The 18,256-nt window shown below is 43.4% G+C and overlaps 1 protein-coding gene across 2 annotated transcripts in view; it reads left to right on the top strand.

Moving 5' to 3' along the window:
- The first annotated feature begins 493 nt into the window (after nucleotides 1-493).
- CHRNA9 (cholinergic receptor nicotinic alpha 9 subunit) overlaps nucleotides 494-18,256 on the top strand; it is a 45,618-nt gene continuing 27,855 nt past the window's right edge. Inside the window, exon 1 of one of the 2 annotated variants that reach the window (XM_069593976.1) lies at nucleotides 494-1,412. In XM_069593976.1, the coding sequence (XP_069450077.1) occupies nucleotides 1,361-1,412 (52 nt within the window). In that variant the 5' untranslated portion in view covers nucleotides 494-1,360. The remainder of the gene's footprint in view (nucleotides 1,413-18,256) is intronic. The other variant, XM_069593975.1, reaches the window with a different exon arrangement.

The raw sequence follows: 18,256 nt of genomic DNA on the forward strand, positions 1-18,256 counted from the left end.
GTTGTCTTTAATTTATGGCAATGGATAGCAATTTACCATTTATTTTAGGGATATTATGTTTCTTTTAAGAATAAGTATATTCAAGTTTTAAAAATCAGTTAAAGAAAAATGATAAGTAAATAATTGTACAGATGCTATTCCTAAATAGTGTAAGTCATGAGGATAGTTTGTGGTGGTGTTTGGATGTGCTAGAAATTGGGGAGTATGCAAGTTTCTGACGTATGACCAATTAATTTGCAAAATCATGAGAATGGCAGTTCATTACTCACTTTGGGTTTTGTGAAGACAGTGCATGAAATGCATGGTCCTGGAACATACTCAAGAAAGTTAGCCATTATTAATATTATTGCCAGGAAACTACGCTTGTGTAAGCAGTGCCTGGCACATAGCACACAGGAAAGTGTAACAGTTCCCGTCACTGCTATTTTTATCGTTAGCATCACGTGTTAGTTTGTGTCTGCTTCAAAGCAGGTGTCCATGTGGGATTAGGTGTGTAAGGGATTTATAGGGGAGAAGGCCTGTGCAGGATGAAGCAGAAAGGAGCAGGAGGAAGTGGAGACAGAAGTTCTGTGAGAAGTATGTGGCGTGGGCCGAAGGAGTCTCAGACTTCAGCGCAGTTACAAGAAAGGTTTGGCACCAGGTGGACGATGAGTTCTGGAGTCAAAGTTGACTCCTGGAGAAGTCTCCCTTCTGTGCTCAGTCATTGATTGGGAGCATCTCACAGGACTTATATGCAGCGTACATCATGTGAAATGCCAGGCTGGATTAATCATAAGCTGGAATCAAGATTGCCGGGAGAACTGTCAACAACCTCAGATATGCAGATGATGTCACTGTAATGGCACGAAGTGAAGACGAACCACAGAGCCTCTTGAAGAGGGTGAAAGAGGAGAGTGAAAAAGCTTGAAACACAACATTAAAAATACTAAGATCATGGCATCTAGTCCCATGATTTCATGGTAAATACAAGGGGGAAAAGTGGAAGCAGTGACAGATTTTATTCTTTTGGGCTCCAAAAATCACTACGGACAGTGACTGCAGCCATGAAATTAAAAGATGCTTGTGCCTTGGAGGGAAAACGATGACAAACCTAGACAGCATATTAAAAAGTAGAGATATCATTTTGCCAACAAAGGGCCATATAGTCAAAGCTATGGCTTTTCCAATAACTGTGTACAGATGTGAGAGTTGGATCGTAAAGAAGGCTGAGCACCGAGGAATTGATGCTTTCAAATTGTGGTGCTGGAGACTCCCTTGGACAGCAAGGAGATCAAACCAGTCAACCCTAAAGGAAATCAACCCTGAATATTCATTGGAAGGACTGCTGCTTAAGCTGAAGCTCTGATAGTTTGGCCACCTGATGCAAAGAGCTGACTCATTGGAAAAGACTCTGATGCTGGGAAGGATTGAAGGTAAAAGGAAAAGAGGGTGGCAGAGGATGAGGTGGTTAGATAACACTACCGACTCAACAGACATGAATTTGAGCAAACTCTGGGAGATTAGTGGAAGACAGAGGAACTTGGTGTGCTACAGTCCATGGGGTCACAAAGAGTCAGACGTGACTTAGTGACTGAACAACAATAACAACAACTCGTGGAAGTATGGTCTTCACGTGACCATAGCAGCATCTGACCCAGATGCTGGGTCCCTGCCGCTCCCTCCCCCCACGCCAGCAGGAGACCTGAGCAGTACTTTTTGTGACTGTCATGCAGATCGTCTTCATCTTACTCATAAAAAGGGGGCCCGAGCATTTTCTCTAATTCATTTATCTGGTTAACTAACACCTGGTGATTGCAACCAACAGAGAGATTAAAATTATTTTACACCTAAAATTAAAATATGAAGTGAAGTGAAGTCGCTTAGTCGTGTCTGACTCTTTGCCACCCCATGGACTGTAGCCTACCAGGTTCCTCCATCCATGGGATTTTCCAGGCAAGAGTACTGGAGTGAGTTGCCATTTCCTTCTCCAGGGAATCTTCCCAACCCAGGGATTGAACCCAGGTCTCTGCATTGTAGGCAGACACTTACCCTCTGAGCCACAAGGGAAGTCCAAAAATTGAAATATAATATTTGACTAATGATTTTCTTGTCTCAACGCTCAGCTAACAAACCAAACACATTATTTACTTTAAAGCATTTATCATGATCACAACTCTTTGTTAACCTTTTGTCTTATAGCTCTAATTTTGGATTTCAGCACAGTTGACACTTTCATGCAAATTGCATCTAATAAAGGGTCTCAAATGTCAGTCCACATGTATTTGGCTCATACAGTGTTTAAAAAAATTTTTGAATCAACATTTTAAAAGCAGGAGATAACATTTTTTCTAATGTTGATAGCAGGGTTCTCTTGAAAACCACAGATCTGGAACACTGAGCCTACATTTGTGCATGACAGTATTATCCAGGGTGAAAGCAGCTGCCGCTAAAGTGGGGCTCTCTTGTTTGCTATTAAAAAGCAGAGATGTTACTTTGCCAACAAAGGTCTGTCTAGTCAAGGCTATGGTTTTTCCAGTAGTCGTGTATGGATGTGAGAGTTGGACTATAAAGAGAGCTGAGCACCAAAGAATTGATGGTTTTGAACAGTGGTGTTGGAAAAGACTCTTGAGAGTCCCTTAGACTGCAAGGAGATCCAACCAGTCAGTCCTAAAGGAAATCAGTCCTGAATATTCATTGGAAGGACTGATGCTGAAGCTGAAGATCCAACCAGTCAGTCCTAAAGGAAATCAGTCCTGAATATTCATTGGAAGGACTGATGCTGAAGCTGAAGCTCCAATACTTTGGCCACCTGATGCGAAGAACTGACTCATTGGGAAAGACCCTGCTGCTGGGAAAGATTGAAGTGGGGAGGAGAAGAGGATGACAAAGGATGAGATGGCTGGATGGCATCACAGACTCAGTGGAATAAGTTTGAGTAAACTCTGGGAGTTGGTAATGGACAGGGAGGCCTGGTGTGCTGCAGTCCATGGGGTCACTGACTGAGAGACTGAACTGAACTGAACTGAATTGATAGTACGCAAGCCTCTTCAGAACAGAAAGATGAAGACGGAGAAAGAAAAGGATTCATTCCAGGGAGGCCTGGAATGCTGCAGTCCATGGGGTCGCAAAGAGTTGGACATGACTGAGTGACTGAACTGAACTTGTTTGCTTCAAGACCTATGACTCACATAAAATATGCATATGCCCTTGTATCCAGGAGGCTTCACTGATTTATAGTCATATCTGATCCTTTTGTGCAGAGAGTGCTAACTTTGCCCCAATATTACAGTCTCCCCTTCTTCTATAGTGAAGTTATAGCTGCAGGCATGACTGCCCATCTAGGACTACACTTTCCAGTATCCCTTGCAGCTAGGTGTGGTCATGTGACTAAGTTCTGGCCAGTAGTGTGAAAATGGAATTGACATTTGAAACTTCCAGACTGCTTTTTAAAGAAAAGTCTCTTCTTTTTCTTACCAGCTGCAAAGTGAATGTGATGGTGGGAGCTGGAGCAACCATCTGATATCACAAGATGGAAGCTACGTGTATTAAGAATTAACAGCAAATATGCATTGGAGAAGGCAATGGCAACCCACTCCGGTGTTCTTGCCTGGAGAATCCCAGGGGCGGCTGAGCCTGGTGGGCTGCCATCTATGGGGTCGCACAGAGTCAGGCATGACTGAAGTGACTTAGCAGCAGCAGCAGCAGCAGGAAGAAACTGGGTCTCCAACATCAAGGAGTTACATACTGGCTCTGGAAAACTTATGCTCAGACTGTTATATCAGAAAAATTAACTTCCATTTTGTATCCCTTTTTCACAGCAGCCTCATCTGTATCTTACTTAACACAGCTGTTTGCAGTTGAGTCTGTGGCATGTGGCTTAATTGGAATTGAAGTCTAAAAGAAAAGAAAATGTACGATTTGGCAGATTGTTTTTCCTTATAAATGGGACCTATGTGGCCAGCATCAAGTTGCACGGAAGGCTGAGATGAGGCATAATATTGCTTTATGGTTAAATCAATATTGGAAAATCCTGGCCGCGTCTCACAGGCTCTGTTTGCAGGTGGTGCCACTTTCTGGCTGTGAATGATTTGTCCACAGGGCTCCTCAGGGGCTTTCATATCCACAGCTACACATCTCAGGTCCACAGGCTACATTCTCATCTCTTCCTTGTCTTTGAAGGCCACACTTGAGCAAGCAGCCCTCCCACCTTTTCTCGGCAAAGCTCTTGAGTGGAACAGAGTAGAAATTTCTTGGTTGGTACTATTCCGGCTCTCAGGGGTCCAAGAGAGGCTTCCTAGTGCTAAACACAAAACCACTGAGGATTCGCACAGTTTCGATTTGAGCAGACCCTGTTGTATTATGTGAGGGTAAAGGACTAGTTATAAAAATGATCTATGACAAAAAAAAAAAAAAGAACTTACTGCCTCCCCAGAGGCAGGAGCCAAAAATGACATGTGTTCTTTAGAATAATGAATAAAGGATTGAGTGAACTTTGGATAATAATAATGCTGAACAACTTAGTTTGTTGTTAATCAATCAGTTGTGTCTGACTCTTTGTGACCCCCAAGGACTGTAGCCCACCAGGCTCCTCTATCCATGGGATTATCCAGGCAAGAATGCTGGAGTGGGTAGTCATTCCCTTCTCCTGGGGATCTTCATGACCCAGGGATTGAACCTGGGTGTCCTGCATTGCAAGCAGATTATTTACTGTCTGAGCTACTTAGATTGCCCATGAGTCTCCAGACTGGGACTATTTGGGGCAACAAAGAGGGGGAAAAAAAACTTATTAATGAGCACCAATGTGCCATGAATATTACATACATTTTCTCATTTAATTCTCAAAAATCCTATAGGATAGTATAACTGTTTTGTTTCTTCAAAGCAGAAATGCTAAGAAAAGGTAACTTGTCAAAGATTATATAGTTAGGACATAAAACAATCAGAATTTTGACATTTTTCGACCTATGTTCATTCCATATCATGTAGCCTCATGGATGCTCTGAGGCTGGCCTGATCAGGAGGAAGAGTCAAGCGTGATCACAGACAAAACTTATGGGGATGAAAGTATCTGGGTGAGGAGGGTAGCCTGGAATGGAGGCAGGCAAACAAGAAAAGGAAACAGGAGAGAGACAAGTTGGAGAGACTGTATACCTGCATCAGAGCATCCTAAGGTCCCCACAGTACAGAAGACCAAGATGAGTGCAACTGTCTGCTCCCTGAAGGAGAAGGGGTTCTGAAGAGGAAGGGTACAGATACACAAGGCGATGGATTACCTGGAAGCAAGAGGAGAAAAACCTGGAAAAGAACATTTTCTATGCTCCTTGTATTGAAGGGTCTTGCTGAATAATTGGTTGGTATGTAGAGAAGGAATTACAATGTAATAGCCAGCCAGTTTCTGCTTATTTAGTGCTTTTCCCATTCCTGGCAAATTCTTTTGATTGACATATGTATCCGCCTTCTTCTTTTATATAGATGCTTCTATGTCCATTCACACTGTTCCTCAAGACCAAAAGGAAAAATAATTCCCAAAGCAATGTTCTGGGACAAGTAAAGCTATCAAACATCAAACAAAATTGCATCACTTTTTTCCTTCTTTAATCATCTCTTACCTTCTGCCTCTTCAGAGAAACAGTTCGTCTTTATTTTCATTTCGTGATAAAGTATTTTCTAACCACATCAGCAAAACTCCATTCAAAGTCGACAACTAGTTTTTTAGACATAAAACACATGCCAGTTCTGTCTGGCGCAAAGTAACTCTAACAGATCTAATATATTTTTTTATCACTCAGCCACTGATGAGTATCTGATAGTTCTAAGCTCCCTTAAAGTGAAAAGTGAAGTCACTCAGTCATGTCCGACTCTTTGCGACCCCATGGACTGTAGCCTACCAGGCTTCTCCATCCATGGGATTTTCCAGGCAAGAGTACTGGAGTGGGGTGCCATTTCCTTCTCCAGGGGATCTTCCCCAGCCAGGGATTGAAACCGGGTTTCCCGCATTGTAGGCAGATGCTTTACTGTCTGAGCCACAGTTTTCTTGCTGCTGAGTTGCTTCAGTTGTGTCCGACTCTGTGCGACCCCATAGATGGCAGCCCGCCAGGGTTTCTCCCAGCCTGCTGGGATTCTCCAGGCAAGAACACTGGAGTGGGTTGCCATTTCCTTAACATTAAGTCAATTAGTTAGATGGATAAAATTTTCAGAAGTGGAGACACTGCCTGTAAGATGTAGCTGTTTATATTTCAGAGACGGTGGGGAGGCAAACTGGGGTCACCAATGTCTATATTCAGGCTATAAGGAGAATGATGTCCTCTAACCTGGGTCAGTCAAGTTCTTTTTACAGAATGAGTCTCAGGTGACTGAATACCATTCTCCAGATAGGATCAGGGAAGGATATAAAATTGAAACATTAAGATGAAAAATGCATTTAATACCCCTAACCTAACAAACCAGCTTCCCCCATGGCTCAGCAGGGAAAGAATCTGCTTGCAATACAGGGAGACTCGGGAGACACAGGTTCGATCCCTGGATCAGGGAGATCCCCTGGAGGAGGAAATTTGACAACCCGCTCCAGTATTCTTGCCTGAAAAATCTCATGACAGAGGAGCCTGGTGAGCTACCAGCCAAAGGATTGCAAAAGAGTTGGACGTGACTGAGCACGTACAGGCACAGGCAAAATTAGCAAACATCTTATCTTAGCCTAGCCTCCCCTAAACATGTTCAGAACACTTAGATAAGCCTGCAGTTGGGGGAAAAACTCATGTAACACAAAGTCTATTTTATAATAAAGTATTGACTATCTCATGTAATTGACTGAATACTGTTCCGAAGGTGAAAAATGGAATGGCTGCCTGGTTACAGAATGGTTGTAAGTGCATCAGCTGTTTACCCTAGAAATTGAGGGGCTGATAGGAGCTGAGGCTCACTGCCCAAGCCCAGCATCATGAGGAAGGACTGAACTGCATATTCAGTTCAGTTCAGTTGCTCAGTCCTGTCCAATTCCTTGCGACCCCATGGACTGTAGCACGCCAGGCTTCCCTGTCCATCACCAACTCCCAGAGCCTATTCAAACTCATGACCATCGTGTCGGTGATGCCTCATATTGCTAGCCTGAAAAATATCACAATTTAAAGTTACAGTTTCTACTGGATGTATATCACTTTGCAACATTATTAAGTTGAAAAATCATAACTGGAACCATTGTGAGTCCAGGACTGTCTGTAGTTAGGAACTGGAAAGTACATTGACTCACCAAGTTCTTTGACTTAAGTCTTTTGGCTGCCTTGAACTAATAAAAACAGAAATGCAGCTTTTAGCGCCATGGACAATAGTTCTCCATTGCTGTGACCCTGGCCTAGTGGGGAGGAAATGAAATTAATTTGGGCAAAGACATGTCCTGTCTGTCCTGTCTATTCTTCCTGTGGGGGCCCTGGCGTAAAAGCAAAGGGTTTTGCATGTTGAGCTAGAATATTAGGAAAGAGGAAACAGTGTCCAGAGCGGGACTTTGCGGTCACGGAGTATTCAAAATATAACAACTTCCTTTTGCTTTTTCACCTTTTTCCTTTCCTTTTTCACCTTTTCTTTCTTTTATTTTTAAAGTGAAGTTCCAAGTAGAAAAGGCAATTTTTGCCAAGTGCTACAATTTACGCCGATTGGGTTCTGAACATTAAGGCCCTCTTTACTCTGGCGGTAATTTAAAATAGCAATAACGGAAGAGCCCTGAGTTATAGGTGCCTCGTTTAATGCTATGATAACCCTCTGAGACAGGGATTGTTCTCCCCTCCTGTGGATGAGGAAATCACAGCTCAGAGAGGGTATGTGACTTGCCCTCAGTCACTCAGCTGGTAAGTGGCAGAGTCTGGGGTTTTCTCTTTCTACCGCACTGATCACTGTGACTCTCACGCAGTAGTCGCTTCAGATACACGTGAAGGTTTCTATTCCCAGCAGCCCTCTGGGCTCCATGTGATAAGCAGCTGTTACTCTGCTTCCCACAGGTGTGTTGTGAGGCTCCCCAGAAATTCAGTTCTTCCTCTCCCCATGCATCCAGAGCAAAGGGCAGGTGAATTTCCTAATGATCTCTTTAGAAGGATACAAATTCCCAAAGAGAATTTTATTGCTGACATGGAGTTGGTAGCCTTTTTTCACAAGGAATGCATTGTGGAACGCTCTGCTTTGGTGAAGAGGAGACATTCTTAGAAATGGAAGACAAAGAAGAAAAGGGAGGAAGTGGGGCAGAGCCAAAGGGAGAATGTTCATGTAGGATCAGGAGTATTGGCTCTTCTTTCTCCTCCTCTTTAGCTTTAGGGTTCTCTGCCTTCCTTCACCTGGGAGAGAGAAAGCACCACCGACTTTTAAGTCAAATAGACCATGGCTCTGTGAAAAAAGAGACAACGGGCCTCAAATGGAGTCACTTGTGCCAAGCCCATGTCACCAAATCAGAACTTAAAACTAACCTAATTACAGTTTTTATATCCACCAGGAATGTCATCTTAATTCCTGTTTGAAAATTTCTGGTGAGCACCAACGAAGGAATCTACCATGTAGATCCTTTTTCATCCCTCAGAGGAAGATAAGGCAATTGCTCTTTTCTTATCCCTTCCCCGTCTTGCCTGCAAAAGTCTTCCATTGTGTACAGCTCCTTGGAGGTCCTTTTTATACGCTAGATGTGGTGCTGTCTGATTCATGAATTGCTGGGTAAAGACATTTTGAAATTCAGATTTACTCAGTTGAATTTTGTTTCTTAAAAGTTCAGATCTCAGCTCTGGTGAAAACTCTTGTGAAAGCTATTTAACCTCAGTTTTCTCATCTATAAAATGGACTAATATTAGTATCTTCTTTGTTGGATCATTGGGGGAACTGAATGAAATAATGCAATGTTTCTCCAAGGAAAATATTTATATGGGTTTCTGATGGTACATTTTTTAATGTAATAATTAAGCCACATATAGATAACTAGCATGCTAAACCTGTCATTTCATAAGTCATATTACTTAGGGCAAGGCTAAATTTTTAAAAAATCCAATTTAAAATCTATTTCCAATTAATTATTTTTATTTTTTTGTTTTAACAATCCAATTTAAAATCTCTTTTGATACAATGTTGAATGTGTGATATAGACATTGCAAAAAGTATGTAGGGAGGGAACTCTGAGCCAGTATGAAAGCTGCTCGTCCAGCCTCCTCCCTTCAGGAAGCGACTCCTTTCCCACTAGTCTTGGTTAAGGAAGGCATCTTTGGACAAAGAAAAGCTGGAAGACTCAGGCTGGACAGGAAAGCTGAGTTACACTGGGGTCCTGGAGTTAGCTGCCCTGTGGAGTCCCTGGAATGTCGCCTCCTGCTGCTGCCCTCCCATGCTAAGTGCTGGCCCCAGAGTCCTGAATACAAGTCAAAGTTGACACTCAGCACCCCCACACCTCCCTTTCTGCCCCCTTTCTCACCTCTCCTCACCCTGCCTCTGGAACTCCCCCACCCCCATCAGTCCCACCCGGCCCAGGCCTACCCTTCCCGAAGTGTCACTTGCTCCTCTAACCTACTCACAGCTGCCCTTCCCAAGATTCCTTATAAATCATCGGAGGACGTTCTGATTCTCAGGGGTGCACCACCAAGGGTGACTTACCTTTCCTAGGGGACATTTGTTTTAAAAGAGGAACTGGTTTAGACCAAATGAAGTCAAATTGGCAGGAAGTACAGTGGCTGTATCACTATGATGGGGATCTTTCTTTGGCTCTCACCTTTCTTTATGAAACAGACCTTCTCTTTAAGTAGGCATTTAGATCCAAGAAGTAAAATCTTTTTCTTCCCAGGAAGTTCTGCCACAAACTTTCAAAATAGTTTTACTGCTGGTGTTAGAATTACAATATTTTGCTTGAGATTGAAAACCCAAAATAGCAATGGCTTAAAAAAGATTTTTGATGGCATCACTGACTCAATGGACATGAGTTTGAGCAAGCTCTGGGAGACAGTGAAGGACAGGGAAGCCTGGCGTGATGCAGTCCATGGGGTCACAAAGAGCTGGACACGACTGAGCGATTCAACAACAACAACAATAAAAGATTTAAAAACACTTCTCTCTCATGACAGGACTGATATAGATTCCTTCTATCTGTTTTTTTCACTTTCTTCAATGTTTGGCTTCCACCCTGTGGCTCAAGATGGCCGCTCCAGCTCCAGACCTTGGGTCAGCATTCCAGTTACTGGTCAGGAAGTCAGGTCCCATGAAGGGTACTCTCTAGTTCTTTAAAGCACTCACTACCTTCCTTTAAATCTTCTGGCCAGGACTTGGAAGTGAATTCATTGTACAGCATACTAGGAAATGTGATACTTTTTCCCCCTGAGCAGCCTGTGCCCTGCTAACATTTGATATTTTATTACTGAAGAATGGGAGAATGGGTTTTGGAGGCAATTACTTCTCTTCCACAAGCCTATTTCTGGGATTGTGAAATGTTCAGACGCAAGTAGAAATCCAGGACTAAAATCTGGCTCTCATACTTTTTCCTGCCATTGTGAAAATGCTGCTAGTGCTGGGATAATGCTTTAGGTCACAGCCAGGATGCTAGTTCCAGCTTTGTGCTAGCCAGTGTCACTGCCTTGAGAGAGAAGTGTAACATTCCGGGACCTCAGTGTTTCTAAAATAAGGTTACATAATTTGATTTCCAGGGTCCCTTCCTGCTCTAACATTATGACTTTATGTAACTGTCTTGGCGTCTGTAAGATCAAGCAGTTAAATAGAAAATAAATATGCTTTTTCCTTTTCTCTGTGGCTATTAAATGCCGCAGGCAATTAAGCATAGATTACCAGTCCCTGGCCACCAGGTATCCTTTTAGCCTTGCCAGCCTACCACAGGACTTCTTACTGCAGGAACTGGCTAGAAATGGGGTTGGTGGCCAGGAGGCCCACTTTATTTTCCCATTGAGATTTGAAAGCAAGAGGGCTAAAGTGACGGAGAAGGAACTTCACGGTTGTAAAGATTCTGTTTATATCCGGTTGTAGCGGCTGCAATCGCCCAACTCAAACCGCTGGGACAGGAAGTACTTGCAGCCAATTGATAAAGAGGGTACAGTGCTGTGCTGTGAGCATGCTAATCTCGAGGAAATGGGGATCCCAAGGCACCTGGATTAGCCACAGACCAGAACGGCGCCCTTTTAGGGTTCCTTTCAGTTGCTAAGACACACTATGTTTGAAAAAACACCTCCTCCCCCACCTAGAGGGAGAAAAACATAAGCTGTCATTGCTTAATTTCCTTACAAATAATCAACCAGGCAATGGGTTAACATCCAAAATATACCAAAAACTCATACAACTCAACAGCAAAGAAACAAACAATCCAATTTAAAAATGGACAAAAGACCTGAATAGACATTTTTTTAAAGAACACTTACAAATGGCCAGCAGCTACATGAAAATGTGCTCAGCTTCACTTATCATCAGGGAAATGCAAATCAAAGCCCACAGCGCGATATCACTACACACCTGTCAGAATGTTATTTCGAAAAGACAATAGCTAAATACTGGAGTGGATATGGAGAAAAGGGAACCCTTTTGCCCTGTTGGTAGGAATATGAACTAGTGCAGTCACTATGGAAAAGAGCATGGAGGTTCCTCAAAAAATTCAAAATAGAACTACGTATGATTTAGCAATCCTACTTCTGGGTATATATATCCAAAGAAAATGACATCATAACCTCAAAGAGATAGCTGAACTCCCACGTTCACTGCAGTATTATTCAGTTCAGTTCAGTTCAGTCGCTCAGTTGTGTCCGATTCTTTGGGACCCCATGAATTGCAGCGTGCCAGGCTTCCGTGTTCATCACCAACTCCCAGAGTTCACCCAAACTCATGTCCATTGAGTTGGTGATGCCATCCAGCCATCTCATCCTCTGTCGTCCCCTTCTCCTCCTGCCCCCAATCCCTCCCAGCATCAGAGTCTTTTCCAATGAATCAATGAAGAGCATGAGGTGACCAAAGTATTGGAGTTTCAGCTTTAGCATCAGACCTTCCAAAGAACACCCAGGACTGATCTCCTTCAGAATGGACTGGTTGGATCTCCTTGCAGTCCAAGGGACTCTCAAGAGTCTTCTCCAACACCACAGTTCAAAAGCATCAATTCTTCGGCGCTCAGCTTTTTTCACAGTCCAACTCTCACATCCATACATGACCACTGGAAAAATCATAGCCTTGGCTAGACAGACCTTTGTTGGCAAAGTAATGTCTCTGCTTCTGAATATGCTATCTAGGTTGGTCATAACTTTTCTTCTAAGGAGTAAGCGTCTTTTATTAGCAATAGCCAAATGATGGAGACAACCTAAGTGTCCACTGATGGATGAGTGGATAAAGAAAATGTGATATATATGTATATATATCAGATGTGTGCACAGTCATATCTGACCCTTTGCAACCCCATGGACTGCAGCATGGAATTTTCCAGGCAAGAGTACTGGAGTGGATTGCCATTTCCTCCTCCAGGGCATCTTCCTGACCCAGGGACTGAACCTGCATCTCCTGTGGCTCCTGCATTGGCAGGCAGGTGGATTCTTTACCACTGAACCACTTGGGAAGTTCCGTGTGTATGTGTGTGTGTGTGTGTGTGTGTGTATGGATAATTATATTATTCAACCTTTGAAAAGAAGAAAATCTTGCTATTTCAGATTCATGTGGATGAATCTGGAAGGTATTATGCTAAGTGAAATAAGCCAGACAAAGACACGTACCACATGGTATCACTTATATATGGAATCAAATAAAGAAAGTTGAGTTCAGAAAGAGGCTAGAATTGTGGTGGCCAGGCGCTGTGGAGTAGGGGAAATAGGAGAGGGATTAGTAAAAGTGTCAACTTTAGGTTTAAAAGAAAAAGAAAACAGAAGAGGAAAAGCCTGGAGACTTCCACAGACCATAATACTAATTCCAGGGGTAAAGCTGGTGCTTTCTGTCACCAGTTGTTCCCTCTCCCAGTCAAAGTGTGGTATGAGTGGAGTAGTGTCGATTCAGACCCACCGCTGGGAGCCCAGCTCCCTCAATATGCAGCGAGTGCACTAAGAAGTTCTGTCCATGCAAATAAGTGATGGTATGTCACCAAATGAAGTATTATGCAACTTCTACAAAGAACAGATCGATTTAGGTTGATGTAGAAAGATGTCTAAGATACAGTAAGTAAAACAAGTCGTAGAACAATGTAAAAGTCAAATAAACTAATATATACATATACTTCTATATTCATAGAAAATTTCTGATAGCAGTGGTTACTCTAGGAAGTGGTGCTAGATAGACAAGAGAGGGAAATTTACTTTTTAATGTCCTGTTTAAATACTACATGAACAGGGAATTGCCTGGCAGTCAAGTGGCTGGGACTTGGTGCTTTCATGGCTGAGGGCCTTGGGTTTAATCTCTGGTCCAGGGGGCTGGGGCCCCACAAGCCACACAACATGGCCTCCCAAAAAAAATCATAAATAGTTCAATATTTTAAAAGAAGATTTTTAAATGATCAGGACTTTTGAAATCCTTTTTATGATTTTTATCCTGAGGAAATATATAGTAAATGTTTGTACCAACATCATCATGACAGCATTTATTATTATGCTGTAAGACTGGAAATAACCTAAATGTCCAGCATGAAGAGAATGGTTAAGTAAATAATGGAAAATGGACTAAGACTCTTGGGAATCCCTTGGACTGCAAGGAGATCCAACCAGTCGATCCTAAAGGAAATCAGTCCTGAATATTCATTGGAAGGACTGTTGCTGAAGCTGAAACTCCAATACTTTGGCCACCTGATACGAAGCACTGACTCATTGGTAAAGACCCTGATGCTGGGAAAGATTGAAGGCAGGAGGAGAGGAGGATGACAGAGGATAAGATGGTTGGATGGCATCACTGACTCAATGGATATGAGTTTGAGTAAACTCCGGGAGTTGGTGGACAGGGAGGCCTGGAATGCTGCGGTTCATGGGATCACAAAGAGTCGGACACAACTGAGTGACTGAACTGAACTGATAATGCAGTCATTTACAAAATCAATTTTCTGAAAATTTTAGCCAGATGGGGAAATGCTGACACTCTACCAATGGAAAAAGCAAGCTCCATGTAAATTCAATATTAATATCAATGGGGTAAAAATTGCATCGGGAGAAAAATAGCCTAGAAGAAAACATTTCCAAATGACAATAGTCGTTGCCTCTGATAGTAAGATTATGGGGGATCTTTTTCTTTCTGGACCTTTGTATTTTCACATTCTTTTCAATTTTTTTGTGCAATGAGTAGGCATTATTTTGTAATGTGAGAAAAAAGGAAAGTAAAATACTGAGAAAACTATTACATGCATTCTTGGCATGAGTCAGGAGCTGAATTTTTATGTTTAAATTAGTTTCAGAAACACAGGAGTGGTTTCTAGGCAACCTGCTTGGGAAATCATGTTCCTTTCCATTGTTGCTGGAGTGTGCGTGAGTGTCTCAAAGAAAATGGACCTCAAAGATGAACCCTTGCGAAAGCAGACTCCTGTGAGGAAAAAACAAGCTTTGTCACGGAGGCTTGAGTTTCTATGACCTCAGAGACACATAGGGACCCTGTGGTATTTTTTTTTTTTCCTGGCCGATGAGTGCTTGATTTTAATGAGGACTGCCATAGGGAGGTAGAGTAGGACAGCTATTCAAGTCTCTGCAAGTGGTATGGGAAATTGGGGTGGGGAAACAGGGGCCAAAACCAATAACCGAGGTGGATGGCTTTGGATTCAAGACAGATTGCAGTTCAAGACGTGACAAGACTGCCTCATCATCATGTGAGCCATTTACTATCATTATAGACAATCCTGCTGAGCCAAAGGGCTTTTAATCAGAAGAAACATTGAAAACTGGAATCGGAGCCTAGAAACCCTTGGCCCAGCCTGATGGGCTGTGGAGGATGGGCTGAGTCAAAAATGATTTTGAGCCTTAAGAGAGCCGTGTTCTTTACAAAGGGTTTGTACAAGGTGCAGAAGGTGTTGTTCTCAACCCACAAGGTATGCTTGTGGACCTCAACTACATTTTTTTAGCAAGAAAACAAAAAGCATTCTGCTTGGTAGATGGGCTCAGCTACTTGCTCCTACACCCCCTGGTGGTGGTCTTTCGTAATTACAAAAAGTAAGTAAGGAAGTAAACAGCAGGCGGGGCCTCCCAGGGGGCTCAAAGATACAGAATCTCCCTGACCATGCAGGAGACACAGGTTCCATCCCTGGGTGGGAGAGATCCCTTGGAAAAGGAAATGGCAACCCACTATAGTATTCTTTCCTGGGAAATCCCTAGGGGAGCCTGGAGGGCTACAGTCCATGGGGTCTCAAGGAATCGGACATGACTGAGCCCACAGCACGAAAAGCATTTGGAGCAATGATAGCAGTTGACTGAGGGTTACTGCCTCTGACCTCGGCTCCCTCTAGACCTCATCAGAGTCAAGGGGGAAGCTTCAGATCAGGAGATCTGGCCTCAGGAGGTACAGATACAATTCCTAATAGAAGGAGGAACTGGAGGGCAGGAATCCTCCATAGAGGATGTGAAGTAAGGAGCCTGTTCTGTCTCCAAACTTGTGAACTCATGTCCTGAATTCCCCCTAGTCATGGGCCACTGGATCTGGCCACCTGTCCTTTAAAGTGGCAGATGCCTAGAGGGAAAAGGAAAAGGGGGACTAATATATTTTTCTGCCCCTCCTCATGTGGGCTTCCCAGGTGGTGCTAGTGGTAAAGAATCCACCTGCAATGCAGCAGACATAAGAGACGCTCTGTGATAAAGAATCCGCCTGCCGATGCAGGAGCCGCTGGAGATGTGGGCTCCATCCCTGGGTCTGGAAGACCCCCTGGAGGAGGGCTTGGCAACCTACTGCAGCACTCTTGCCAGGAGAATCCCATGGACAGAGGAGTCTGACAGACTGCTCTCCATGGAGTCACAAAGACTCAGACAATACTGAGCATATGAGTGCACACCTCATGTGATAGGCTTCAAGGGCAAGACCCTTCTCTTGCCATCTTTGTACTCCAGGACTTAGCACATGTGTTTGTGCAAAATGTCTGTAGTCTTGAATGATGTATGGAGTCCATGATGTAGATAACATTACCCCTGTTTTTCCAGTGAGGAAACGAAAGTGTAGAGAAGTTCAAAAATGCCCAAGCTATGTAGCTAATAAATGGCAGAAGAGGAGCTCAAACTACGAGTTCCAAAGGATCTCTTTTCTTTCTACCATGATGCCCCCTCCTGCCACCTCATGCCCTCTGGCTGGTCCAGCCTGTCAGGTGAAAACCCCACTGTCTCTGTCCTCTGAGTCAATCCAGCCTGGAGGTCAACGTCTTCTTCCTTGTCTGAACTTCTCATTTAGCAGCAAGTCACCCCTTCAAGGCATATTCTTCTTATATTACTTGTTTAACTCTTTTACTATTATTCACTTTCCCTTAGAGGTTTGTCTTTTTCTCCAAGAAGTCCATAAGCATCTTGAAGAAAGAAGTAATTTATTCATTCTTCACTAAACTGTGCCCAGCATTTAGTAAATATCTGCAGGAAGAATGATTTTAGCGGCAGAGTTCTGGTCAAAACATAACCTCCCAGGGCTCATTGGTACTAGGAAACTAGCAAATGATTTTAATTTTTATCTGAAAACATTCTTATCAAAACACCTAATTAATTGACTTTTTACTGCCCCACCCTACACACACTGAGGGGCTAACTGCCTAAGATAAGTTAAATCCAGATCTCTTTTTCTAGGAACTTGGCATCTTGAGCACACGCGTAGCTGTGCTGTTGCAACACTGGATTTGGGTCAAAGGTGGAATCTAAATTCAAATTCACCTCTTCCATTCTAACTGGAATCTGTTGGTTCCCAGGCCAGATACAGGATTCTGCTCCAACAAGCTGTGACACAGGTGGTCCTGGGAACAAGTAGCTGGCTTCCCTGCCAGATGCATTTATATCCAGATTTGTTTTGCCTTCCTCTTACGGCTGCCCTCCAGGGAGCCAAACCTGGCACAGGTACACACATAGTCAGGTTAAGATCCAAAGTGCTCAGCCCTCAACATCCTCCCACGGTGGACAGCAGGCAGCACCAGTCCTCAGGGGAAGCAGGCCAAGACTGCCAGGGGCAAGTGTGGTGTGGGAGGCTGTCAGCTGGCATCCTGACAGGCTCTGGCCTCTCCAGTCATATATTTAATGAACATTTATTGGACACTTCTTGTTTGCCAGACACTGGGGATACAGTGACAAATAGGGCATTTGAGAGGTGTTAGTCTAACACGTATCCATTGTAAACAAACAACTGGATACCGATTAGGTTAGAAGTGTGTGTGAGACAGTGATAAGAGAACAGACTCTATAATTTCAATACCTTTAGATCACAACACTTTTGCACCCCATTTTATGTCCCTGAATATGTTCTGGTGTCTCCTAGCTTATAGTCTATGGAAACTTGATTAGAATTTGTATCCTACTGTTGTGTGAAAATTGTATAAATCTTAGTTATGTTGAATTGGTTCATGGTGCTCTTCAGGTCTATCCTACCCTTCTACTTTTCTGTATATTCATTACTTTTTGAGAGTTTGATATTGAAACTCCAACTAAGAATCTTAATTTATCTACTTAAAAAATGATTGTAATATATAGTGGAACTGTAAAAAAAAAAAAAAGAAGAAGAAGAAGAAAAAGAGAGAAAAAAGTGTGAGAAACCTCAAGAACACAGAGGGAATAGTACAGAATTCTGCACCAGGAGGCTGGGAAAACCTTCATTAATTAGGTGATTCTCAAAACGTCTTGAAGGAGAAGTTGTTCCTGGTTGGGTGAGGCAGGATGAGGGCTCCAGGCTGAGGAACAATACGGACAACAGCAGAGAGGCGACGAGGAATGTAGGGAAGGCGCCTCGGTATTAACACTGGGTGGGATGACCCAAGGTGAGAATATGAAGGTCCTCTTCGACTTAAGGCAGGTCTCCATCCTATGGATGGTGGGAGAATGTGGAAGGATTTCAAATGGTGAGGAGCTGTAACATAGATTTCAAAATATCTATGTAATGACAATGAGGGTTTCCCTGGTGCCTCAGATGGTGAAGAATCTGCCTGCCATGCGGAAGACCTGGGTTCAATCCCTGGGTCGGGAAGACCCCCTGGAGAAGGGAACGGCAACCCACTCCAGTATTCTTGCCTGGAGAATGCCATGGACAGAGGAGCAAGGTGGGCTACGGTCCTCAGGGTTGCAAAGAGTGGGGCAGGACTCGGCCTCTGACACGTTCACTTTCAATGACCATGTGGGGCTAGAGGAGGCAGAGCCTGAAGCAGAGGGCCCAGTGA

Source organism: Ovis canadensis, chromosome 6 (assembly GCF_042477335.2).
Source record: "Ovis canadensis isolate MfBH-ARS-UI-01 breed Bighorn chromosome 6, ARS-UI_OviCan_v2, whole genome shotgun sequence".
NCBI lineage: Eukaryota > Metazoa > Chordata > Mammalia > Artiodactyla > Bovidae > Ovis > Ovis canadensis.